Here is a 26774-nt window from a genome sequence, read left to right as displayed (position 1 = left end):
TTATTATGTTCTAAATTGGTACATGTTTAAATATGAGAGTTGAGGGCAAAATTGTTGAGAAACTCATCTTTCTAAATTCACATTAGCGGCCAATATAAGAAAAAGAGATAGACTTGGTTAACTTATGTGTCTCTTCTGCTTTATTTCCTTTCAGTAGCCGGATCTCTTTTCAATCATGATTAGTTTCAGCAATACTTTTCATTCTGTCACCTAGAGTAAAGCCTAACTTTGAATCTACTCAACACAATTGTCATTTGCTGTTTCTCAAATCCAGGCGTTATAGGTCTGTAAGTGTGCCAAAGTCCCAGAATTAAAATTTCATTACATTATTATGAGTAAAAAAAAAAAAACACCCATAGCACAAAACTACATATTTCTTATTATCATCTGAAGGTTAAGAATCTATCTTCTTGGGGCCCCTGGGTGGCTCAGTTGGTTAAGCATCTGACCCTTGATTTTGGCTTGTGTCATGATCTCAGAGTAAATGAGATTGAGCCCCACGTCGTGCTCCATGCTGAGCATGGAGCCTGATTGGGATTCTCTCTCTCTCTCTCTCTCTGCTCCTCTCCCCCACTCATGCTTTCTCTCTCTCTCTCTCTCTCTCTCTTTCCATCTGCTCTTCTCCCCCACTCATGCGCTCTCTCTCTCTCTCTCTCTCTCTCTATATATATATATATATATATATCACTCTGTGATATATATAGAGTAAATAAATAAGCTTTAAAAAAAGGAATCTCTCTTCCTTCAATGTAATGTCTTTGTAATGCTGGGTTCATTTGTTTTACAGGCAGAATACTATTGAATCACATCCTCGGGTTTTTTTGTTTGTTTTAAAGATTTTAACAGCTTTTTGTCATGTGGTCATGGGAATGGGCATGTTCTGGAGCCTGTGGTCACCCCCTGACTTCCCCTTACTTACATAGTACTCCTGAGAGTTTATTACATTTCCTAACAGAATACCTACACTTCAGTGACATCCAAAGGACATCTGCTTTTTCACATTTTAAAGTACAATGTTTAGGGGTGCCTGGGTGGCTCAGTCAGTTAAGCGTCCGACTTTGGCTCAGGTCATGATCTTGCAGTTTGTGAGTTCGAGCCTCGCATTGGGCTCTGTGCTGACAGCTCAGAGCCTGGAGCCTGCCTCAGATTTTGTGTCTCTGTGTCTCTCTGCCCCTCCCCCACTTGTGTTCTGTCTCTCTATATCAAAAATAAATAAAATGTAAAAAAAAATTAAAAATAATAAAAAAGTACAAAATTTAGACAGTAGATATTACATAGAAATAGAAAGCTTCATGGTGGCATGAACTAGAACTGTAAAAATGTCTATTTCATGTTGAATATGTGAAAACCACTTTAACTTATTCTTACACTTAGAGGATTGCACTCGGTAGTGTTCAGATTTTCTTCCTTTGTTGTCTCAATTTGAGAGCTCTCATTGCTTCCAGTAAAGGTTTGTTGAGGCTAGAGAAAAGGAGAGAGAGAAGTAGGTTCAACAAATAGATCCATGTGACTATTATAAAATATGATAAAATGGCAACACCACACTCAAGGAAAAAGAATAAAATGGAAATCTGTATATATCTCAGACCTTAAACATTGTAAGCAAATAAAATAAGTTCAATTTTGTATTAGTGATGTCCAGTGGTATGATTTTCCCACTGGAAATATTTATTTCTTGAATATTAAGTTTTTATTTTAAGGTTAATAGTTCCACAAAAAGCAGGAATCCTCTCTTATATTTTAACTCCAAGTATATCTGAGAAGTATAAGTACACACATCATATTCTCAATAAGAAAGAAAATGCTCCATAACAGCTCACTGTATAGAGCATTGCATTTACATCAATGCTTTACTAATTAATTAAGCACTGCTTCATATCTCTGGAAACCTTAAATACTATTTTAAAATTCATCTCTTTAGGAACACTAAAAATTTTTAAAGCCAGTTTTTCAGGCTCTGTCCAGGGAAGTGTATTCATAATTAATATATGTAAATATCCCTATAGATTGGTCTAAGATTTTCCACTGAAAGTGCATTTCTTGGGCAAAGCTGATTTGAATATGCTGTTAGGCTCATCAATCTATGAGGGTACTACTGTAGGATAGACAAAAACTAAACTCAGTGAATGCTAACTTGCTTGGATCTGAAACTGTGATCTCAGTGGATCACAGAGGAAACAGAAAAGAGGGTTCTAAGCTTTGGGGACCCAGGAAGATAAAGACAAAGATATGGTCTGATCCAAGTGCCCAAGAACCCACTCAGATTTCCTCTTTGCTACTCTCTGCACAACACTGCCATGGTTTTCCATAGGCAGTTTCATTCCTTAGCAGGGGAACTTTCTTACAAAAGTAATACTTTAATAATACAAAAATATTTAATAAAACTAGTAGAATTTGTATTTTGTATTTTAAAATACAAAAATATTTAATAAAACTAGTAGAATATCAAACACAAAAAATCAAAACTAGTAGTACATTAGAGAAACAACAGAAAATAAAGCACCTTAGTTGACTAGAATAGTCCCTATATTAAGTCCCTATATATATATATATATATGCTGGGCTTTACATGTAACGGTAAAAACAAGCAAACAAACAAACAACAGATAAATTAAGTAAATGAAATTCTTATTTCTTTATACTTAAAGGAACTGAATTTCATTGTAGGAGATCCAGAAGACAACAAGTATTTCCCCTCTCTTAGTCCACCTTTCTCTCCTCTTCTTCCTTATTTAAGACCCTTATCTTCTGATCTCCCCTCTATACCTTACTTCAGATAAGAAATTTAAACAGGTAAACAAAATGTCTTTGAATAAGCCAGTACTCTGTGTTAGATGTTTTTGGTGGATAGAAAGATGAAAAGGTATTGTTTCTGTCTTCACAGAATTTACACAAAGATTAATAAAAGAGGGCACAAGCCCTGAGTGATTAAGGGAAGAATGAAGGAGAACATTCCAGGTGAAGGGAACGATAGAAGCAAAGATATGTAGGAAGAAGACTCAGCTGTTGCTCTGTTGCTTTATAGGGTAGCAGTAGAGTGAGCACAAGAAAAATGCCACAAGTAGCAAGGAAATTCCAAAATTGAGCAGCAAAGTATGTATTTCAGTTTAGTAGCCAAATGAAAGTTCATTTGATATTTTAAAGCGAGCATATAAAATGGCCAGAGCTCTGTGAGCATGGTGCAGCAGCAGCATAAAGGCAAAAATGGAAGAGAACATAGGGTGTGGAAATCAAGAAAGAAACGATAGATATCGATCAAGTAGATGGTAACAGATGCCAAACTTAAGTGCACTGGCTATCGAAAAGAGATTGCTCTTTGTCGAGAGCAATGATTAGAACCTACAGAATTGAAAAATTCTACAGAAATAGAGAAACGTGGTGAAAAAGTAGATTTGTAGCAAGGAGGGTTTAAAGCACTTGTGACCCTTAAATAGATAGGTGCTATTCAGTAACAATGTTAAAAATGTTAACATGAATCAAAAGAGCCATTTAATCTAGCTAAAACCTACTGGACTTTTTGTAACCTACAGATTACAGACAGTTTGAAGAAATAGGTTAAAAAGTACAGGGGGAATAAATAAATACAAATAGTGAAGGAGAGTCTCCTCTGGCTTTCGCAGCAAAAACCACAACTGCAAAAAGAGTAAATCCCACTAACAGGCAAGGAGAAATTTTAGCATATTTTGTTTCTGTTGAACAATCAAATCATTGAAGGAACAGTCCCAACATACCTTTGAAAATTTATTTACTGTATAACAGCATTAAAGGAAATTGAAGTATAAAATTCATCCATCATCCTAGCAATAACTACTTTTACTTCTCAATGTTGCCTTCCAGTCTTTGTCCATATCCACACGAGTATTTTATATAGTCACGATTATAGTGCCCATGACATATTTAATTCTGTTTTTACACAGATGATATATATGCTTTATCTCCTAAACATAAATATAAGGATAAAACACTCCTTTACATGTCTACATAATGTTTCATATAATGAACTTGTAAAAATGTATATTACAGCTAAGGATATTGGTGGTTCTGGATTTTAGGTTATAATATTGTGATAATATCAATCTTCTTGGTACCAGTCTGCAAGACAGCTCATATCATATTAGTCATTGGTTTAAACGTCTGTCTCTCTTCGTAGGTTGGGAACCCATGAAGGGAAGATATCATGCTTTATTCATTATTGCATCCTTTGAAGCTAGTACCCATTTTGCACTCATTAAGTTCTGTTGTTCTTTTCATTATTAATTTAAGATACATTTCTTAGGACAAAAAAGAAAATAAGAATTAAAGATCGGTACTAAATCAAGAGGGATAGAGATATTTATGCTTAGAGAGATCTTTCCAAAATGTGACAATCTTAATGACTTCTTGCAGCATGAGTGAACATTTATTGTGCATCCATTCTGTGACAGTGGTGTATTTGGAACTGAGATCAAACATTAAAACCGTAGTTCTTGATCTCAAAGAGCTACCATTAGCTCCTCATTAACTGTTCATCATGTCTTCTACCTTCCTAATAGCTCCTGATTTTATTCTGGGGGGGTTACCTTTCATGGGATGGTGTTTCCAAGGAATTATTTTATATATCAAGTTCCCTGATCTATCAAGATGTTGGCACATGACCCAAGTTAGGTCATGAAATCTCCATTCTTAGAATTTAATACTGATTACATTAAGAGGAGGTTATAAATGGCTATGTACATTCTTTCTAATAGGGTGCTTTGCCCAAGTTGTTTCTACAATAAGACCCATTTTATGGTTCATACTCCCAGTCTTCTGAAGCAGCCTTTGTTTCTGCCCATCCCCAGATATGTTACCTCTGTCATTTCCTTGGTATTAGGAGCTCCTGAGGTTCTACCAATAAAGCCCCTTTATTTAATTTGGTAAGGGTCAGTGCTGGTTGCATGTAATCACAGAGGCCTGGATGAAACAGGAGTCAAATCAATAAAATAAAATTGACAGCATAACATAAGGGTTTAGGCAGAGGTTTTGCATGGAAACTAACAGGATGGAAAGCTAACCCAGCTAGAGAAGCTCAGAAGAATAATACCAGGCCCACCAATGATGGAGATTACATTTTAGGGTAGATATTCAATATCCTCTTAAAAATACAAATATGTAGTGTATTAATAAATTATAATGTTTAATATTTTCTCATGGAAGTACTGTACATTTGTGAAAATGCTCCCAGATTTTGGTGGTAAGGCTGAGACAAGGAATATATCCAAAATAAAAGGTTTTATCTATCTGTCAATCATCTATCTGTTTTTGTGGGCTTTTGCTAGTTTGGATAGATGATAGAAAGGTCTTCATTAATTATCAAAGTCACAAAAAGTTGAGGGAAAGGAATGACAGTGAAACTTTTCTCTTCCATACGTTTGCCAGGGACACCCTTGTTTCCACATATTAATAAATCAGGCTATCATGGGGCGCCTGGGTGGCTCCGTTGGTTAAGCATCCAACTTCAGCTCAGGTCATGATCTTAGAGCTCATGAGTTCAAGCCCTGCATCGAGATCTCTGCTGTCAGTGCAGAGCCAGCTTTGGGCCCTCTGCCTCCCTCTCTCTCTACCCCTCCCCTGCTTGCATGCACTCTCTTTCTCTCTCTTAAAAATAAAAAAAAAATATTTTAAAAATTAAAAATACATAAAAAAATTGGGGTGTCTGGTTTGGCCACTTCTTTATCAATACTAAAGTTATCTCAATTTTGCTACAGGGAAAGACTTGTATATTGTGTATATTAATTACTTTTAACAACTGGAGGAAATGATACATTGCTTCAACAGTGTAACAAAGTGTAAAAAGTTAAAATGCTTTAAATACAAAAATGTAGTATTTAATTGATGAACTGCTTACATTTAAACATAATAACATGCATTCCTTAAAATAGGCTTTTGATGTCAGTGAGATGCTCCTGGTGGAAAGAAGCCTTGTTGAGTCTCATGAATTAATACAGAATGGGAACTGACTTTCGGGGAAGATCATGTGTTTTTGGAGTTAAAAAATGAGGACTCAGATTCTGGACTAGCACACAAATAAATTGAGGACTTGGAAACTTATATAATATTGAAGGGTCTCTGTACTCCATTGCCTTGCTAAATTAAGTCAAGAACACCTAAAGTGAAGTATGTTTTTCCTTTTGGTTGTTGTCATTTTTTTTTTACTTTGTATTTTCAGAGCAATTTTAGGTTCACAACAAAATTGAGAGGTACAGAGATATTTTCATATAGTCCCTGTCACACACATGCGGAGCCTTCCCCATTGTCAACATCACATGCCAGAGTGATACAAATGTTATGAAAGATAAACCTGCAGCACATCATAATCATCTAGTGTCCATAGTTTTCATTAGGGTTCACTCTTTGGTTTGGACTAATGTATAATAACATATATCCCTCATTACATTATCAGAGTATTTTTCATGGATCTAAAAATTCTCTGTGTTCTGCCTATTCATCCCTACCTTCCTCAACCCTGGAAACCACTGTCCTTTTAATATTTTCCATAGTTTTGCCTTTTCCAGAATGTCCTATAGTTGAAATCATACACTATGTATCTATTTCAGATTGGCTTCTTTCATTTAGTAATATGCATTTATGTTTCCTCCATGTCTTTTCATGGCTTAATAGCTCATTTATTTTTCTTGTGGATTCATATTCCATTGCCTGGATTTACCACAGTCTAGGACCAGATGACTTCAGTGGTGATTTCTAGCAAAAACTTAATGAATAATTAATACAGATCCTACTCAAACTCTTGCTAAAAACAGAAAAGTGAATGCTTGCAAACTCATTTCATGAGGCCAACATCACCCTAATACCAAAGTCAGACAAATACGCTGCAAAAAAAAGAAAGTTGCAGGACCATATACCTGATAAACGTAGATGCAAAAATTCTCAACAAAATATTACAAATCAAATTCAAAACTACATTAAAAAATCCTATACCATCATCAAGTGGGATTTATTCTATTGATGAAGGATGCTTCAATATCTGCAAATCGTCAGTGTGGTTCATCACATTAACAACATGAAAGATAAAATCATAGAATCTTCTCAATAGATTCAGAAAAAGCATTTGTTACAATTCAACATCCATTTACTCTCAACAAAATGGGTATAGAGGAAACATACTTAAACACAATAAAGGTCATATATGACAGGCCCACAGCTAATACAGTCAATGGTGAAAACCTAAAAGCTTTTCCTCTAAGATTAGGAACAAGACAAGACTATCCATGCTTGTCATTTTTATTCACCATAGTATCGGAAATTCAAGCCAGAGCAAGTAGGCAAGAAAGAATAAATAAAGGTGTCCAAATGGAAAAAGAGAAGTAAACTTGCTGCTTTTCACACATGACATATTATATATAGAAAACCCTAAAGACTACTCCAACAACTTGTTAGAACTAATAAATGAATCCATTAAAGGTGTAGTATATAAAAGCAATACACAAAAATCTATTGTGTTTCTATATATTAATAATACATTATCAGAAAGAGAAATTAAGAAAATAATCTGTTACAATAGCATTAAAAAGTATAAAACTCCTAGGAATAAACTTAAACAAGGAGATGAAAGACCTGTGCACTGAAAACTGTAAGACATTAATTAAATAATTGCAGAAAGCACAAATACATGGAGAAATATTCCATGCTCATGAACTGGAAGAATTAATATTGTGAAAATGCCCATGCTACTACCCAAAGAAATCTAAAGATTCAGTGCAATCCTTAACAAAATTCTAATGAAATTTTTCACAGAAATAGGTCAAATAATCCTAAAATTCATGTGGAATCACAAAAGACCCCATATAGCCAAAGCAATCTTGAGAAAGAACAAAGGTGAAGGCATCAGGCTTCCCAATTTCAAACTATATAAAGAACTACAGTATTCCCAAACGTATGGTATTGGTATAAAAACCTCTGTTTTGATTGATCCATATGGATCATATGGATCCATATGGATCAATGGAATAGAACAGAGAGCTCAGAAAAATACCTCACATATATGTTCAATTAATTTATGATACAAATACCAAGAATATACAATGAAGAAAAGACAATCTCTTCAATAAATGGTGGTGGGAAAATTAGACAGCCACATGCAAAGAATGAAACTGAACTGTTATCTTATACCATGCACAAATTTAACTCAAAATGGATTAAAACCTTGAATGTTAAGACATGAGACTATAAAATTCCTAGAAGAAAATGTAGGTGGTAAGCTCCTTGACATAGGTCTTGGAGATGATCGGACATGAAAAGCAAAGGCAACACTAGCAAAATTAAATAAGTGAGATTACATCAAACTAAAAAGCTTCTTCACAGCAAAGGGAACCATTACCAAAATGAAAAGGCAATACACTGAATGGGAAAAATACATATTTTTGAAATCATACATCTGATAAGGGATAAATATCCAAAATACATAAAGAGCTCATACAAGTCAACAGTAAATAAATAAACAAATAAAAATAAATAACAAAACAAAAAACCATACAATTAAAAAATGAAAATATCTGAATAGACATTTTTTTTCCAAAGAAGACATACAAATGGCCAACAGTACTTGAAAAGATGTTCAACATCACTAATCATCAGGGAAATGCAAATTAAAAGCACAATGAGCTATCACCTCATACCTCTTAGAATGGCTATTATGAAAATGGTAAGAAATAGCAACTGTTGGTGAGGATGTGGAGAAAAGGGGATTCCCTTGCACTGTTGGTAGGAATGTAAGTTGGTGTAGTCATTAGGAGAAACAGTACGGATTTTTCTCAAAAAACTTAAAAATAGAACTATTATATGAACCAGCAATTCTACTTTTGGGTATTTTCTGAAGAAAACAAAAACACTAATTTGAAAAGATATATGCACCCCCATGTTCATTGCAGCATTATTTACAATAGCCAAGGCATAGAAACAATCTATGGGTCCATCTATGGACGAATGGATAAAGAAATACACACACACATACAGACACACACAATATTATTCAGCCATAAATAAAATGAAATTTTGTTACTTGTAACAACATGGTTGGACCTTGGGAATATTAAGTAAAATACGTCACACAGAAAATGACAAATACTATGATCTCTTTAAAAACAAAAAAAGCAAAAACCAAGAAACAAGCTCAAAAATATGGAGAACCTATTCGTCATTGCCTGAGGTAGCGACTGGGTGGTGGGAGAAATGGGTGAAGGGGGTTAAAAGGTATACATTTTCAGTTATAAAATAAGTAAGTTATGAGGATTTAATGTACAGCATGGTGGCTATTGTTAATAATACTATAATGCATAATTTGTAAGTTGCTAAGAGAGTAGATCTTCAAAGTTCTCATCCTAAGAAAAAATAATTTTATAATGATGTACGGTGATGGACTTCAACTAGAAATTATTGTGATGATCCTTTTGCAATATATACAAATATCAAATCATTATGTTGTATACCTGAACTAATATAATGTTATACATCAATTATATCTCAATAAAAAAATGAAAAAATCCAAAGGGGAATGGGTAAAAGGAGAAATCTGGATAGTGGCATATCACTGAAATTATATTTATTTTCTAATCATAATCTTTAATGTTGTGAATTTTTGAATTACAGGTTGAAAATAAACTTTCCTTAGGAAAAAAAAAATAACAGATTGTGTACTTAGTAGGTTATATGGTGTACAATAGTGGGCCCACAAAAATATATATGATATGTCCTATGATAAAAGAGTAAATGTTATTTTATATGGCAAAGGATGTGATGAAATTAAGGTCTTTGAGAAGAGGAAATCATTCAGTCTTGTTCAATCAGGCTGCCATAACAAAATACCACAGACTGGGTGGCTTAAATAACAGAACATATTTTCTCACAGTTCCTGAGTCTGAAAATTCCCAGATCAAGACCTAGCAGGGTTTGCTGTTGGTGAAGGTTTTCTTCTTTACTTGGACACTGATGCCTTCTAAGTTGTTCTCACATGTGAGAGAGAGAGAGAGAGAGAGAGAGAGAGAGAGAGAGAGCAAGCTCTCTGGTATCTCTTCTTATAATCCTACCAGATCAAGGCTGTAACCTTATGACCTTAATTACTTAATAATTTCCTTAAGGGTGCCTTCTCCAAATATAGTTAAAGCTTCAACATGGGAGTTTTAGGGGGGCACAATTCAGTCTGTACCACCCTGGATTATACGGATGGGACCTAAATACCCTCCTGAGTGCCCATATAAGACAGAGGGAGATTTCATAAAGACACACAGAACACAAGGTAATGGCAGATGAGAATAGAGGCAAGAAGGATACAGTCACGAGCCTCAGAATTTCACAAAGGCACCAGAAGTTGAGAATGTTCACAAAGGCACCAGAAATTGAAGGAGGCAGCAAGCACATTTTCCCCTAAAACTCCCAGAGAGAGTATATAGTACTGCCAGATTCAGACTTCTAGTCTCCAAACATGTGAGAGCATAAATTTCTGTTATTTTAAGCTATCATCTTTTTGGTAACTACAGGAAACTAAACAACTACCCCTTCCAGTAATTTAGAAATGTCTTACTCATTTTCCTAGCACTTGAGTATGTTCCATCATTCTATAGAAGGCAAAATAATTTTAAACGTCCTCAATAGTATATCCAAGGTTTTCTTGTCTTTTCTGAGGAAAAATCCCAAAGCCTAAACCTTTCAGATAGTACTGAGAACCCATCTTAAACATGAAAATTTCTATTAGAGAAACTGTTTTTTTTTTTAAATAAATAAAATGAGAATCCCTGACAGTATACTTGTCAAGAAAGAATTCCAGAATAAATGGCAAATCTTAGTCATTTCTATATTCTGTTGGAGAAACCGTAGCATATATATTACACATGTGGCTTTTCTCTAATTTAACTTGATTTTTATGTAGTGTGTACATATTTTTTAATATAGCACATGAGGAAACTGGAATAGGTGATATGTGAAGTTCTTTCCTTAGCAGTGGAAGTTTCCAGAAAAATAATCAGGGAGTGTGAAGGTGAATGACATGGAAAAACAGCTTTGATTCTGGGCTCATAAATAGTATCATCATGGTGATGATAAATTATATATAAAATATATATATTATATATATATATATAATATATACATATAACTATATATAATATTTATATCACAATATATTTCTTTCAACTCTAAGTACTTTATTTTTTTAATGTGTATTTATTTTTGACAGAGAGAGAAAGAGAGAGAGAGCATGAGTGGGGGAGGGGCAGAGAGAGAGGGAGACACAGAATCTGAAGCAGGATCCAGACTCTGAGCTGTCAGCACAGAGCCTGATGCAGGGCTCGAACTCACAGACCACGAGATCATGACCTCAGCCGAAGTTGGACGCTCAAGTGACTGAGACACCCAGACGCAGCAGAGCAGTAAGCACTTTAATATAACACTTAATGGTCTTAAGATAAAATGGGATAGATTTCATTTCTAACCAATATTCAATAACAGTGCTTATATTTACTTTCCTACCTGAAAAAACGGGGTGGGGGGGGACTGGAAAAAAGAGGAAACAATGGTATGAAGAAAACTGACAGCAGATAACGAGGGGCAGTGGTACCTTAAAGACAAGACACAATTGAAATGCACAGGGCCTGTATCATGGGCAACTAGAGACCAAGAGAAGGGTATTGAAGAACTGAAGCAGAAATGATGGGCACCAAGACTAATACTGTTAGGAATGAATTCTGCCACGGCCTACACATGCAGTGGCCTCTCAAGACCAAACCATGGCCCCTATTTTTCCTGTGATGAGGACGATGAAGATGAGTGAAGAGACTGGAATTGCTTTGTTGACCTAATTTAGTTCCCAGGGTCTTAACAGAAAAATGAGATCATGCCCTTTTTAAAGGCAAAGACAATGCCTCTTTCGTCTCCACAACTCTTCACAAATAGCATCAAGATGGACAGAGAATAGAAACATCACAGAACTCTTCATCTTGTAACTCACCTGGACTCTGTGAGGCAGCTATTATTAGCTCCATCTTCTAGGCAAGGAAACAGACTTTGAGGTTCACTGAGTCACCCACATCAAACAGCTTTGGGATGACAGAACTAGTGATTAACCCAAGCTGTCCTACTCCAATTTCCTTGTATTTCCAACTACATCTTAATACCTCCCTACTAGAGATAATGCTTGACAGGATTCACAACCATTTACTGTATGTCCTCTCTTCAACCTCAAGTTATGTAATGACTTTCCCCAAGCATCTAGTTTCTGTATTATGTGCTATAGATGAAAAGGAGGGGGCCTTTCAGAGTACTCTTTCTGCAGTGTCTAGTTTGCTACATTGTACTTTAACTTCATTAAAGCTTGCCTTGGGTTCAAGTAATTGCTCAAAAAAAAAAAAAAAAAATTAGTGGACATAAAATTACACCCTATTTGAAGAATATAAATACCCATATATATTTATTAAATTAAATTTACCAAATACATTATTTTTCTGTATACTCATTAAGTTTGATCTAATAAAAATTTCTGATAGTTTTTATAGGTTGTTGATAAATCAAAGTCATAAGGCAAGGTGGTATGAATGTCATCCACCCATAATTTTCCCAGAACCATCCCTTTTTAAACACTAGCTCACATATATAAAATGAGGCAAAGAGAGGGACCAGAAAAACTGCATGTGGTGATAATTGAAACAATTTTTAGAGAGATGATTCAGAAGTTATAAAAAGAAAAAAAAAGGTGAAAGAACAAAGCTTCTCCTTGTTCCACCTCCATGTCTATCCTCAAGGTAAAATAATACGCTACAATCCAAATAAAATTTGTCATTAGCTAATATATCATTTTCAGAGTTCAGTTAATGCCCTTCTAGTTCTGTGCTTGCAATTCCACTAAAGTCCTTCTGCTTCTCTACGGCAGAAAACACACATCCTTGTCCTTGGTTACCTCTTATTTCCATTCTTACGGTATTTCCTGAATGACAGCTTTAACTTGAAAGCCCAAACTTCCAGACTTTTATTTCTCTCTAGTTCTTCAGTCTCAGATGATTTACCAAAGTTAGATGATTGCTAAGAGGGAACACAAACCCTCTTGTGGGATTCTGTATAATAGAGTTATCTCTAAATAAGAGTCAACAAATCATTCCCTAAAAAACTAACAGAGCTGACTGGATTCTTAACAAAAACAAATCTTGGAGTTTGCTCAAATCTCCTTTCAGTCTAAATGTGAGCAGAAGTTTTCTGTGATAAATTCTATAAGTAAGCGCTATCCCGATTACCAAAATTATTTAGTTTGGGGTGCCTGGGTGGCTCAGTCAGTTGAGCAACTGACTCTTGATTACGACTCAGGTCATGATCCCAAGGTCATGGGATTGAGCCCCGCAGCCGGTTTGGAGCTGAGCGTGGAGCCTGCTTAAGATTCTTGTTCTTAGGGCACCTGGGTGGCTCAGCAGGCTGAGCGGCTGACTTCAGCTCAGGTCATGATCTCGCAGTCCAGGAGTTAAGAGCCCCAAGTCAGGCTCCGTGCTGACAGCTCAGAGAGTGGAGCCTGCTTCAGATTGTGTCTCCTTCTCTCTCTGCCCCTCTCCTGCTCCACTCTTTCTCTCTCCCAAAGATAAATAAACATTAAAAAAAAATAAAAAAAAAAAAAAGATTCTTGTTCTCTCCCTTTGCCCTTCTCCCCTACTCGTGTGTGCACTATAAATAAATAAGTAGGTAAATAAATAAATGAAGTTTGACAGGACTCTTTGCAGAAACATCGGGGTATTCAGTGTCTTCTGAACAAGCCACACTCTAACCTCCCTGTGCTTTTGTTCAATTTGCTCCTTCTGTCCCAAGTGGCTTTCTCCTCACTCTGTAATCTTAATCCTACCCGTGCCACTGAAGTCACTCCTTTCACAAATAACTTCTAAAGACTGAGAGGCAGGTATGATAAGGGATTCTAAGGGATTGCTCTGTGGTTCCAACGGAGCAAAAAAAGATGTAATGACACGTAATAACATTCCCAGGAGAGGAGATATTAGAATAAAGTTATATGGCAATTTTATGATAAATCTGCATGTCAAAGTGTTAAACTATGAGGAAGAAAAAAGATGTATCAGAATCCCTATATTTGCATAAAAGAAAATTAAAACTCAGATGATGATTAAATCATTGTCCAAAGTCATAATGTTATGAAATTTGGTCCAATACCATTGCGTTAGTTTCCTAGTACTGCTATAACAAATTACAACACACTGATTGGAGTAAAGCAAGGCAATTTATTATCTTAAAGTTCTGTTGGTCAGATGTTTGACATGGTCTCAATGAATTAAAATCAAGGATTCAGCAGGACTATGTTATCTTCTGGAGGCTCTAGAGAAGAACACAGTTCTCTTTTTCCAGTTGCGATAGCCTACTCAGGTCCTTCAGCCGTATCTCTCATCCTTTGTCTTCAAACTCCACAGATCTTTATCACCCATGTCTTCCGCAGCCACAACTCCCCATTTTTGCTCTTCTTGCCCACTTTTAAAAAAAAATATTTATTTATATATTTTGAGAGACAGAGAGAACAAGCAAGCACAGGGTAGGGGCAGAGAGAGAGGAAGAGAGAGAATCCCAAATAGCTTCCACACTGTCAGTGCAGAGCCTGACATGGGGCTCAATATCGCCAGCGGTGAGATCACGACCTAAGTCGAAATCAGGAGTCTGATGCTTAGCTGACTGAGCCGCCCAGGTGCCCTGCTTCTTTGCCCACTTTTAAGGTGTCCTGTTTTACTCTGGGCACACACAAATAATCCAGGTTAGTCTCCCTATTTTAAGATCAGCTAATTGGCAACTTCATTTCTGTCAGCAATCTTAGTTCTCATTTGCCATATAATCTAACAAAATCCACAATCTATTTCTAAATTAAAAAAATATATTATAAATAATTCATACATCTAAGAGGAAATCATAATGTAGCCTTCAAAATGCTATATTTAAAATTTTTGGATGTAGCCAAAGTAAATCCTTTGTAGGAAAATGTATAATTCTAAAATACTTATATCAAAAAAAGAGAAAAGGATAAAACTCTCAAGAAGTCTGAAAATTACCCAAATACAGGAGGAAAATGCTGACAATAAAGAGAAGAGGAAAAATTGTAGAACTAGAAAGCAAAACCAGACTAGAAAACTTAAGCAGAAAAAAATAATTCTTTAAGAAATATTAATATAATAGACAACTTTGAAGAAATATTGATAGGCACAAATAAACTATTTGGAATGAAAAAGTTGGTATAACTATATTTACAGCAAAATTTTAAAAGACCTAACAATAAAACCACAAATACTTTAAAGCCAATCTATTATAAACCACATATAAAATTGGCAAATTTCTAGAAAAATATAACTTTGCAAAACTTACTGAAATAAAAATGAGGAAACTAGTAATATAGTGAATTGCAAGTTACTGGAAAAATGTGCACTCTTTAGTAATTATTGAGAAAATCAATGGTACAGATTAACATTTAATTTGCATATCTAAATCACACTAGAATAATTCTATGTAGATTCAGTAATACAGTAAAAATAATCTGTAAAATATTTGGAAGAAATACAGAAGAACAGTTTTACAACTTCAGGGCGGGAAACTTTTTTTAAATAAAAAGAGCAATAAGGACTAATCATAAAATAGATTGATAGGTTGATTTGACTACATGGAAATTTAGTCCTTTTTATTACAAGATGTCAAAAACAAAGTCAAAAAAGAAAAAAGCACACACAGGAATTGAGAATAGTTATTTACAAATAAAAGGAATGATATTCAGATGTATAAAGGATCCCTATAAATAAAAAAGTAATAGACAAAACTAAGTAAAGAGAAAAGATATAGTCATGCTTCATAATGGGTAAAACAAATTTTGTGTGACATTAAGACAAGATATCTCTATCTCATTAGCAATCAAGAAAATGCAAATTGAGACTTAAGGGAGCTATCATTTTATACTAAATCAGCAAAATTTTTGCTTTAAAATATACAGCTGGGGCATCTGGGTGCCTCAGTCAGTTAAGCATCTGACTACAGCTCAGATCATAATCTCATGGTCCATGAGTTCAAGCCCCATGCTGAGAGCACAGAGCCTGCTTGGAATTCTCTCTCTCTCCCCCCACCCCTCTCTCTGCCCCTTCCCTGCTTGTGCTCTCTTTCTCCCTCTCAAAAATAAATAAATAAACATTAAAAAAAAAATACATAGCTAATGTCAGTATTCTGATTATGCTCCAATCCTGTTTTTATGTTGGTTGGTGGACTTATGCATGTTTATTACTATGTACACAATTTAGATGAAAACATAAAATAATTAAATGCTATTCCAGTTAAAAAACAGATCTGTTGACATAGAAATTGTTCATACTTTGTCAAAAAAATAGTTAACAAATTGGTATCCACAGTGTTGTAAGCTTTTGTGCAAAAATATATAAAAGTTTGTATGATATGTACAAAACAGAGTTTGTGAGAGAAAGTATGTGAGGCATTTTTTTTCCCCTAGCTGGGGTTATTATGGGATTGTTTTATGCTGTATGTATGTATGTATGTATGTGTTTCTGCTTTGTTTTTTTCATGAAATAGCACAGACTTTTTCTATAATAAGAAAAAAAGATAAAGTTATAAAATACTGCATGTAAGAGAAAGATTAATTCTAGTCAAAAATTTTTTTCAGTTATATGATGGAGAAATCAAGGCTAGATATTAGACTCAAGCTCTGTCTTACAGGATTGGAGTTTGGTATGAGGAAAGTTGAATTTGGGAAAAGGAGTCAGATTTCAGCAAAGGTCAAATGAAGACAGTTCTAGAGTGGAGTCTGTGGGAATTAAAAAATAGTACATGAACATGCCCCAAGGAAAAAGTTTCATTAGTGGAAAATATGTTATATAAAGTAGTTGATAGATTTGACTTCCAGACTGAGGAATTTAGACTGTGTCCACTAGGTAATGAAGAACTTAGATGGTATCTAAACAATTTTTTCATATCTCAACAAGCATTTGACATAATTACTCATAGAATTGGTGCTTGTAACATCAGTCCTTGTTACACAATCCAGTTAACATTTCATATATATTTTAAAAAAGCAACAGCAGCTGTAAAGATTGAAAAAGAAAGAAGTCTTCATGGGTATTTCTAAACTTCATTACCAAGTAATATGAAATTAGTAAAAAAAATGAAGTCATAATAGTGTAAATAATAGCTTCATTATTTATTGAAGAGAAGAATTATTCCAAATCAACTATGAGAAATAGAATATGAGTGTTTCCAAGGTGTTTTGAATATGAAACTTGCTGTACTAAACGGAATGACTAATTACTCTATCAGTAATGTTTATTAATATTTCAAAAGGATGTAAATCCTTATTTATATCAGAAAGAATCATTTAACAGTAATTTGTTCTCCTATACTAATAATTGCCTAGGAATACTTAGAAAATACATTTCTTATGTCCTGTGGCATTGCTGATAATTTTAAGATCTGAGAATAACTCAGTAACCTGTTTGATGTTATATATATGGATGTGTGTGGCCCATATGCTAATGGATTAGAAGAGTTCAGGAATATGTTTGATTAAAACTAGGGGCGCCTGGGTGGCGCAGTCGGTTAAGCGTCCGACTTCAGCCAGGTCACGATCTCGCGGTCCGTGAGTTCGAGCCCCGCGTCAGGCTCTGGGCTGATGGCTCAGAGCCTGGAGCCTGTTTCCGATTCTGTGTCTCCCTCTCTCTCTGCCCCTCCCCCGTTCATGCTCTGTCTCTCTCTGTCCCAAAAATAAATAAACGTTGAAAAAAAAAAAAATTAAAAAAAAAAAAAAACAAAACTCAAAACAGGGGCGCCTGGGTGGCTGGCTCCATTGGTTAAGCGTCCAACTTCCACTGAGGTTATGATTCCCCCCGTTTGTGAGTTTGAGCCCCGGGTGAGGCTCTGTACTGACAGCTCAGAGCCTGGAGCCTGCTTCACATTCCGTGTCTCCCAGTCTCTCGGCCCCTCCCCTGCTCATGCTCTGTCTCTGTCTCTCAATAATAAATAAATGTTAAAAAATAAATAAAACCCCTCAAAACAGTAAGGCTAATTAAAGTGGGAGTAAAGATTTTACTAGTTTAAAAAACTGAAATAACTAAAATAATTTTAAAGACCCTGAGTTTGCTTATTTATCTTTTTTTTGTTGTTGGGATACGAGAGATAACGTAATAGTTTCTATTTATAGAGTCCCTTCCATATTCCAGAAAAGTGTAAGTTCATATGTGCTTGTATATCAGCAACTAATCATGCTACCATTTATGATTTTTTATTATTTTTAATATATTTATTTTAAGTTTACTTATTTTGAGAGAGAGAGAGAGAGAGAGAGAGAGAGAGAGAGAGAGAGAGTGTGCCTGCACCCAAGCTGGGGAAGGGCAGAGAGAGAGGGAGAGAGACAGAATCCCAAGCAGGCTCTGTGCTGACAGCACAGAGCCTGATGTGGTGCTCGCACTCACAGACCCTGAGATCAAGACCTGAACAGAAACCAAGAGTCAGAGGCTTGACCTACTGAGCCACCCGGATGCCCCTAATCATTTAAAATGAGGAAACTCAATTCAGGCTTTAAGAAATTTGCCCAGATTCGACAGGTAGAAAAAGCATAGAGCCTACTCAAATATTCACTCTTTAATCACAGTCAATCCTAACATGGGACCATTGTAAAATTTAATCGGGGAAAAAAACTGACATTTTAAGTCAATAAGCTTCCTTTGGTTTTGCCTACATTGTTTATATGCCACTACCCAAATAGAGCGTTTTGCAATGTGACAATATTCACAATGTAAGCAATATTCACGGTGTAACAACAATTCATCTCCAGAGGTCAATGGTTTGTAATTATGAAACTTTAATAAATCAATTCCAGTGCATAGTCTGAATCTTTACTATTAAATTTTCAAATATATTCCCTTTCATCTCATTTTAATAGAAATAGAGAGAAGCTAAAAGGTACTGTTCAGTAGTATTTCCTTAGAAACATAGAATGCCCAGATAACTTTCAAAGTCCCAGTCTAAATTCACTGTTGTGACTTTCAAACAATAAACTTTAAAATTGGGCTTCTTAGGGGCGCCTGGGTGGTTCGGTCGGTTAAGTGGCGAGTCTTGATCTCTTTTCAGGTCATGCATGATCTCACAGTTCATGAGTTCAAGTCCTGCATCAGGCTCTGTGTTGATGGTGCACAGCCTGCTTGGGATTCTCTCTCTCCTTCTCTCTGCCCCTCCCCCTCTTGTGCTCTCTCTCTCTCTCTCTGCCTCTTTCTCAAAATAAATAAATAAACTTAAAATAGGACTTCTTTTTTTTAAGAGTTAGGGCAAAACAAGGACATTTTTATTTAATTTATCTTTTTTAAATTTACATTCAAGTTAATTAGCATATAGCACAACAATGATTTCAGGAGTAGATTCCTTAATGCCCCTTACCCATTTAGCCCATGCCCCCCTCCCACCACCCCTCCAGTAACCCTCTGTTTGTTCTCTGTATTTAAGAGTCTCTTATGTTTTGTCCCCCTCTCTGTTTTTATATTATTTTAGCTTCCCTTATGTTCATCTGTTTTGTATCTTAAAGTCCTCATATGAGTGAAGTCATATGATTTTTGTCTTTCTCTGACTCTTTCGCTTAGCATAATACCCTCTAGTTCCATCCACATAGTTGCAAATGGCAAGATTTCATTCTTTTTGATTGCCAAGTAATACTCCATTGTATATATATATATATATACACACATATATATATATATATATATATATATATACACCACATCTTCTTTATCCATTCATCTATTGATGGACATTTGGGCTCTTTCCATACTTTGGCTACTGTTGATAGTACTGCTATAAACATTGGGGTGCATGTGTCCCTTCGAAACAGCATACCTGTATCCCTTGTATAAACACCTAGTAGTGCAATTGCTGGGTCGTAGGGTAGTTCTTTTTTTAATTTTTTGAGGAATCTGCATACTGCTTTCCATGATGGCTGCACCAGCTTGCATTCCCACAACAACGCCAAAGAGATCCTCTTTCTCCGCATGCTCGCCAACATCTGTTGTTGTCTGAGTTGTTCATGTTAGCCATTCTGACAGGTGTGAGGTTGTATCTCATTGTGGTTTTGATTTGTATTTCCCTGATGATGGTGAGGTTGAGCATTTTTTCACATGTCAGTTGGCCATCTGGATGTCTTCTTTGGAGAAGTGTCTATTCATGTCTTTTGTCCATTTCTTCACTGGATTATTTGTTTTTTGAGTGTTGAGTTTGATAAGTTCTTTATAGATTTTGGATACTAACCCTTTATCTGATATGTCGTTTGCAAATATCTTCTCCTATTCCATCAGTTGCCTTTTAGTTTTGCTGAATAAAATAGGACTTCTTAAACTGAGGTCAACTGATATTAAATTATAGGTATTATTTTTTGTGGAGAGAGTCCATTGCTTTTCCAACAATAGTAGAGTGAGTCTGCAAAATCTCAAATGACTGAGGACAAGTGATTCAAAGTACATTCCCTTATTTTTGCCCCAACTCAAACTCCTTGTACACTCCCTTGCTCTTTAGGGTAGGAAGAAGTATGCCATTCATTTATTTGTTCATTCTTTCAAAACTACTTGCTGGGTGACCTAGATGTGCCCAGAATGTGGCGGACTACAAAACAGATGCAATCTCTATGCTCAAGGAGCAGCCAGTCTGCTAGGAGAACTGCATATAAAACAAGTAATTTCACAAAAATTTAATTAAGTACAAGTTGTATAACTACTATGAAAGATTTAAAAAAAATTTTTAATATAATTTTTTGTCAAGTTAGCTAACATACATTGTCCTACAGTGTGCTCTTGCTTTCGGGGGTAGATTCCCACGATTCATCGCTTACATACAACTTTGAGAGCACTGTACACAATAGAGTGAGCTGATCCATCTGGAGGGTCGGGTAAGTTTTCCTGAAGAAGTGGCATTGAAAACGAGGCCTGAAGGATGAGCAGTTCCCCAGGTGAAGAGGCCAGGCAGAACCTTCCAAATGAGGGAGAAGAATAGGTATGGGATTCTTCTTGGGAATACGTAAACTCTCTAACTTTAAGGAACCAAAAGAAAGCAGTATGCCCGAGGAAAGATGAGGGGTGATGAAAGATCCAGTTGGATGGTAGCCATGGATGTCTCGTTAATGTCTGCCTGATTCTCCTTCCCAACTTTGGCTTTTAGCTTTACCCCCAGAGGCATCCACATTTTATATAGTTACAGCTTTCTTCCCCAACTGACCTCACGCAGATGCCCTATGTCTCCCTATACCGCATCTTACAAAATGCTGACAGAGCAATGTGATGAAAGACAAAGCTGATATGGATCATGTTGATCTTCCTCTGTTGACTCACTTTTACATTCATGTTAACATAAAAATTCCTGGGTATGAAAACAGAAACTCCTTCAAAACCGCTCTCCAACCTTTCTTTCTATACTTCCCTGTTACCTGGTTATAGTGATCACTGTCAATACTCAATATATCAAACACTCCCTCTTTCTCCTTCCTCTCTCAATCACATGTGTGTGAACACGTATGCATACACACAGGAGCTGCACAGTGTTTTTAGGTCTTGCATTATTCGTTAACAGTCCCTTCCTGACTGTTCCTCTGCTCATGCTTAGTTCTACTTCTCCCAAATCCTTTTCCTGATAAATTCCCACTTACCCTTGAAACACTCTTGGAGTATATAACCTGCACTAATGAATCCTTTCAAATTCTCTCTTGGAAAATCACAGTTTTTTTCACATTCTGTCCTTCCCAAAGACTTTTTGTTTTCATTGAAATATGTCAGTTTTCATTTCTAAAATGCTTAATTATCTTTCTCTTTAACTATACTGAAAACTCCAACAGTTAGAAATCATTTAGTTCCAAGTTATATAACCTCACACTAAGAATAGCCTAAACACTAAGGGCTATTATTTTACATAAGGAATCCTAATATAGTGAAGTTCTGAGGTTGGTTAATTCTGTAATCCAGGCATGGCATCAGGGTCCAGTAATTTTTCATCCTTCTGCTTACTGTTTTCAGAATACTCCCAAATAATTATAAGATGGCTATAGCAATTTTAATTTCATAGCTTTCTGAATTATTATTTTGGCTATACATGATTATATACCCATTACATATTTCATCAGTTGTAGATGGTAGAGTCCAAGTAACAAAATAATTTTAAAAGTTATTAAATTAGACCCCAAGAGAAATTATTTATTCAGAGGGCCCTAATATAAAGATACACAAGGCTTCAAAGAATTCAAAGTATTCATATTCTCAAGAGATAATGGTTGTAAGGGCATATGGGATAGCTCAGTTGGTTAAGCATCTGACTGTGGCTCAGGTCATGGTCTCATGATTCGTGAGTTCAAGCCCCATGTCAGGCTCTGTGCTGACAGTTCAGAACCTGGAGCTTGTTTCAAATTCTGTGTCTCCCTCTCTCTCTTCCCCTCACCTGCTCATTCTCTTTCTCTCTCTCTCTCTCAAAAGTAAATAACCATTTAAAAAATTTAAAAAAAGAGATAATTTGTGTACTAGAGCAGCAGAGAGGAAAATGCTATTTGCAGGTGATTAAATTTAGAATCAAAACCCATGTACAGTACTTCATATAGCAGAATCCATTTATTTGTATATATTCACTAAAAAAGGGAAAACATCTCTATAGAGATGACAACAGAAAAAAAAGAAGATGCAATTGGTGAAACATAAAAGGATACATAGTGCTGCAATAAAGACTGATTCCTCCCAAATCAAGAAGAATGGGATTTTGTGGTGCCTGACCAGATCAGTCGGTAGAACACGCAACTCCTGATCTTGGGGTTGTGAGCTCAAGCCACACGTTGGGCATAGAGCTTACTTTAAAAATATGAAGGTTTATTTATGTCTTCTTCCCATTTCTTCACTGGATTATTTGTTTTTTGGGTGTTGAGTTTGGCAAGTTCTTACAGATTTTGTATACTAACCCTTTATTCGATATATCATTTGCAAATATGAAGTGCTGATTCATAGAGGCACTTGTACCCCAATGTTTATAGAAGCTCTTTCAACAATAGCCAAATTACTGAAAGAGCCCAAATGTTCACCAACTGATGAATGGATAAAGAAGATGTGGTTTATATATACAATGGAATACTACTTGGCAATGAGAAAGAATAAAATCCTGCCATTTGCAACGTGGATGGAACTGGAGGGTATTATGTTAAGTGAAATAAGTCAGTCAGAGAAAGACAGATATCATATGTTTTCACTCATATGTGGAACTTGAGAAACTTAACAGAAGACCATGGGGGAAGGGGAGGGGAAAATAATTTCGGAGAGGGAGGCAAACCATAAGAAAACAAACTGAGGGTTGATGGGGGTGGGGTGACAGGGGAGAGGGAAAAATGGGTGATGGGCATTGAGGAGGGCACTTTTTGGGAAAAATAAAATAAAATAAATAAAAATCAGAATGGACTTTTGTTTGAAAAACCTTATATTTAGCGTCAGAAAATTGAGTTCCTGAATAGGTTGGTTATAGCTGGATTTTTCTGGAGGAAAATATGGTAAATTAAAAATGGGGAGGGGCACCTGGGTGACTCAGTCGGTTAAGTGTCCGACTTCGGCTCAGGTCATGATCTCACAGTCCGTGAGTTCAAGCCCTGCATCGGGCTCTGTGCTGACAGCTCAGAGCCTGGAGCCTGCTTCAGATTCTGTGTCTCCCTCTCTCTCTGACCCTCCCCCATTCATGCTCTGTCTCTCTCTGTCTCAAAAATAAATAAACATTAAAAAAAATTAAAAAAAAATAAAAATGGGGAGATGAGTAATCATATTTTATTAGAATATCACAAATGGAAGATATTCATTTTTGGACATTTCTTTTAAACATTTCTCAGAAAATGACTTTAGTTGTATGAATAGTGTGTGGTATTAGACTAATTTTTCCAAGGTAAAGGTCTTTTGTTGCTCTTCTCTTCTGTGTCTAGTATAGTAAGGCTACTGTGGAACCATTCCATAAAAATATTAGATTTCAGAAAACACCGTGGATTTTCAAGAGTCTGGAACATTGATTACATGCCTGATGAAGTTCACAGATGATTGTTAATACAGGTGGAACTTAGAAACTATTATGAGGCTTTAAATAATATTCTAAAAAAACACATTCCAGGATGTGAAATTTGAAGTCATGTTTAAGAAGGTGAACTGAGTGACACTAAATCACAACAACATGCCCTTCTATTCATATTTCTGTCTTCTAAGAGTGGCCTCAAGAAACCTCAGAAATCAGGCCTCCATAATGTCAGTTTCAAAGGTGTGCCTGACAAAACCTCAAGCTCAATAACTTATGAGATAATCATTCATTCAGTAAACAATCATTCATCAGTTACTTATTAGTTTTAGACACTGTATTAAATTCTACTGAGTAGAGGGATGAATGAAAAAGGAAGGGAGATGTAAAAATGAACAAATAGGATTTCTAACTTTACATAATCTATTATTTTAGAGTATAAGACAGATGTTTATCTAAATGTTACTTGTATAGTTGTTAAAATGGAAAAATGGACAATACTAAAACTTAGAAATAAGGAGATACATGAATCAATTACAGTGTACATCTATAAGGAAATTATATGAAATAATTCAAATAAAATTTACAATGCATCTCAATAGATGTCATTATTTTACTCGTAAAATGTTAACCAACTGTATCACTCTTTGTGAACAATTAATATCTCTGTAAATCATTTTACTCATATGAAAAATGAGAATACATTCTGTATGATGATGGATACATGTAATTATACAATTCTCAAAATACAAAGAATTTAAACCATCAAGAAACCTAATGTAAACAATGGGCTCCGGATGATAATGATGTGTCCATGTAGGTTCATCAACTATAACAAATGTACCACTCTAGTGAGAGATGTGAGTAGTGGAGGAGGCTGTGTGGAAGGTGGGGAGCAAGAGAGTATATGGGAACTCTCTCTACTTTGTGCTAAATTTTGCTATAAATCTGAGACTGCTCTGAAAAATGAAATCTATTTGAAGGGAAAAAAATGATACTACTGTATTATAACCTAAAATCTAAAATAAATATCTATAATTCCATTCTGATATAAATAAATGACTGAATAAATAAATGGGGTGAAGAACAAATATTCTTTACAGAAAAATTATAAATTATATATATATATATATATATATATATATATATAACAGACACACATATATATACGTGTATATATATAAATTTATATTTAATTTGTATATAAACTTTATTCTTTGGAAATGAATCATTAAGTTCAGCCTACACTCAAGGGAAGGGTACTTAAGTTTCACCTACCACAGGAGGGAATGTGTGTGTGTATACATATATATATGTGTGTGTGTGTGTGTGTGTATAAAATATTATATATATATATGTCTGTGTAAAATATATATGTAAAATGAATCATACACACACACACACATACATGCACATACAGAGAGAGAGAGAGAAAGAGAGAGAGAGAGAGAGAGAGAGAGAGAGACATTGACATTCCCTTAATGATTCATTTCCAAAGAATAAAGTATGGAAAAGGATGAATGCTAACTTTGTGGAGAAATCTTGCAGAAACCATTTTAACCAAGTGATGAGGATTGACATCACCAATGATATCATGTACCTGACATGATGATAAAAAGAGCACCACCATAACCCTAGTATAAGCATAAAAATCTGTAAACAGCCCCACTTAGAAGGATGGATATTCTACAAAATATTTGACCAATACTTCTCTCAGTGTCAAGGTTATGAAAAACAAAGAAGGACTGAAAAACTGTCACAAACCAGAGGAGACTAAGAAGACATGATGACTAAAAATGCAGTGTGGTACCTTGGATTGGATCCTGAAATATAAAAAAAGGACATTAGTAGAAAAACCGGTGAAGTTCAGATAAGGTCTGTAGCTTGGTAACAATATATCAGGGCTACTTAGTTTTGTTAAATGCACCCTGTTTATGGAAGATGTCAACATTAAGGGAAGTTGAGTGGAGGCTATTCAGGAATTCTCTGTACTATCTTTGTAATTTTTTAATTCTAAAATTCTTCCAAAAGATAAAGTCTTAAGAGAATGAGGATAATAATACTTCTTCCTTCTAGAGTTTTGTGAGGATTAAATATGTTCGTATGGGTAGAGCACAATTCCACAAATGTCAACTATTGATATGATTAATGTTTATTAACAAAATTTTCTAAATTTGTCTGTGAAAAATAAGTTTTATTAGAAAAATAATATGTTTAAAAAGCACTTGATATTATAAATGATGGTGGCCTTATGTCTATGAGAAAATAAATATGATTTGGTATATTGATATAAAATACGTATTGATGTATTGATACCATATACATGTTCAAAATATTAGTTTATCTCAAAGCATTAAAAATGGCTAAACGTAAAAAAAAAAACTAGGAATTCAGACATAGTCTTATTAAATATATTTTACACACTTTAAAGTTGAAAGTTAAACATTTTATCTGTTTTATGCCATCAAAACATTAAGCATATGGCGAAGCTAGAGAATGTCTGCTTGTAATGTGGTTCCAGTGAAAGTGACCAAGGGCATGTTTTTAACTATGTCAGTAGTGACAAAATGCATTTGGCATTTTACTGGGCCACTGCTGGGGCTTTTGCAGCATCAGCAGGAAGGATGAGGAAGAAGTGAGAACTGACGTTTCAGAGAGATAGGGACAACTCCCTCGGTGTAAAATGGTGGGGTCCAATGTTTATAATGTCTAATGCATATGGCAGGTTTAGACAACTGTGT

General features: G+C 35.3%; 1 protein-coding gene across 4 annotated transcripts in view; it reads right to left on the bottom strand.

Moving 5' to 3' along the window:
- LUZP2 (leucine zipper protein 2) overlaps positions 1 to 26774 on the bottom strand; it is a 502216-nt gene that overhangs the window by 26540 nt on the left and 448902 nt on the right. For 2 of the 4 annotated variants that reach the window (XM_045484805.1, XM_045484802.1), the window contains exon 10: positions 1369 to 1461. The exons of 1 other annotated variant lie outside the window; for it this stretch is intronic. In XM_045484805.1, coding sequence (XP_045340761.1) covers positions 1369 to 1461 — 93 coding nt within the window. Of the gene's footprint in view, positions 1 to 1368; positions 1462 to 14214; positions 14479 to 26774 lie in introns of those variants that run through there. One more of the 4 variants, XM_045484804.1, reaches the window with a different exon arrangement.

The sequence above is a fragment of the Leopardus geoffroyi genome, chromosome D1 (genome assembly GCF_018350155.1).
Source record: "Leopardus geoffroyi isolate Oge1 chromosome D1, O.geoffroyi_Oge1_pat1.0, whole genome shotgun sequence".
NCBI classification, from domain to species: domain Eukaryota; kingdom Metazoa; phylum Chordata; class Mammalia; order Carnivora; family Felidae; genus Leopardus; species Leopardus geoffroyi.
Note: the sequence above shows the minus strand (reverse complement) of the source record. Positions and strands in the feature narration are given on the sequence as shown.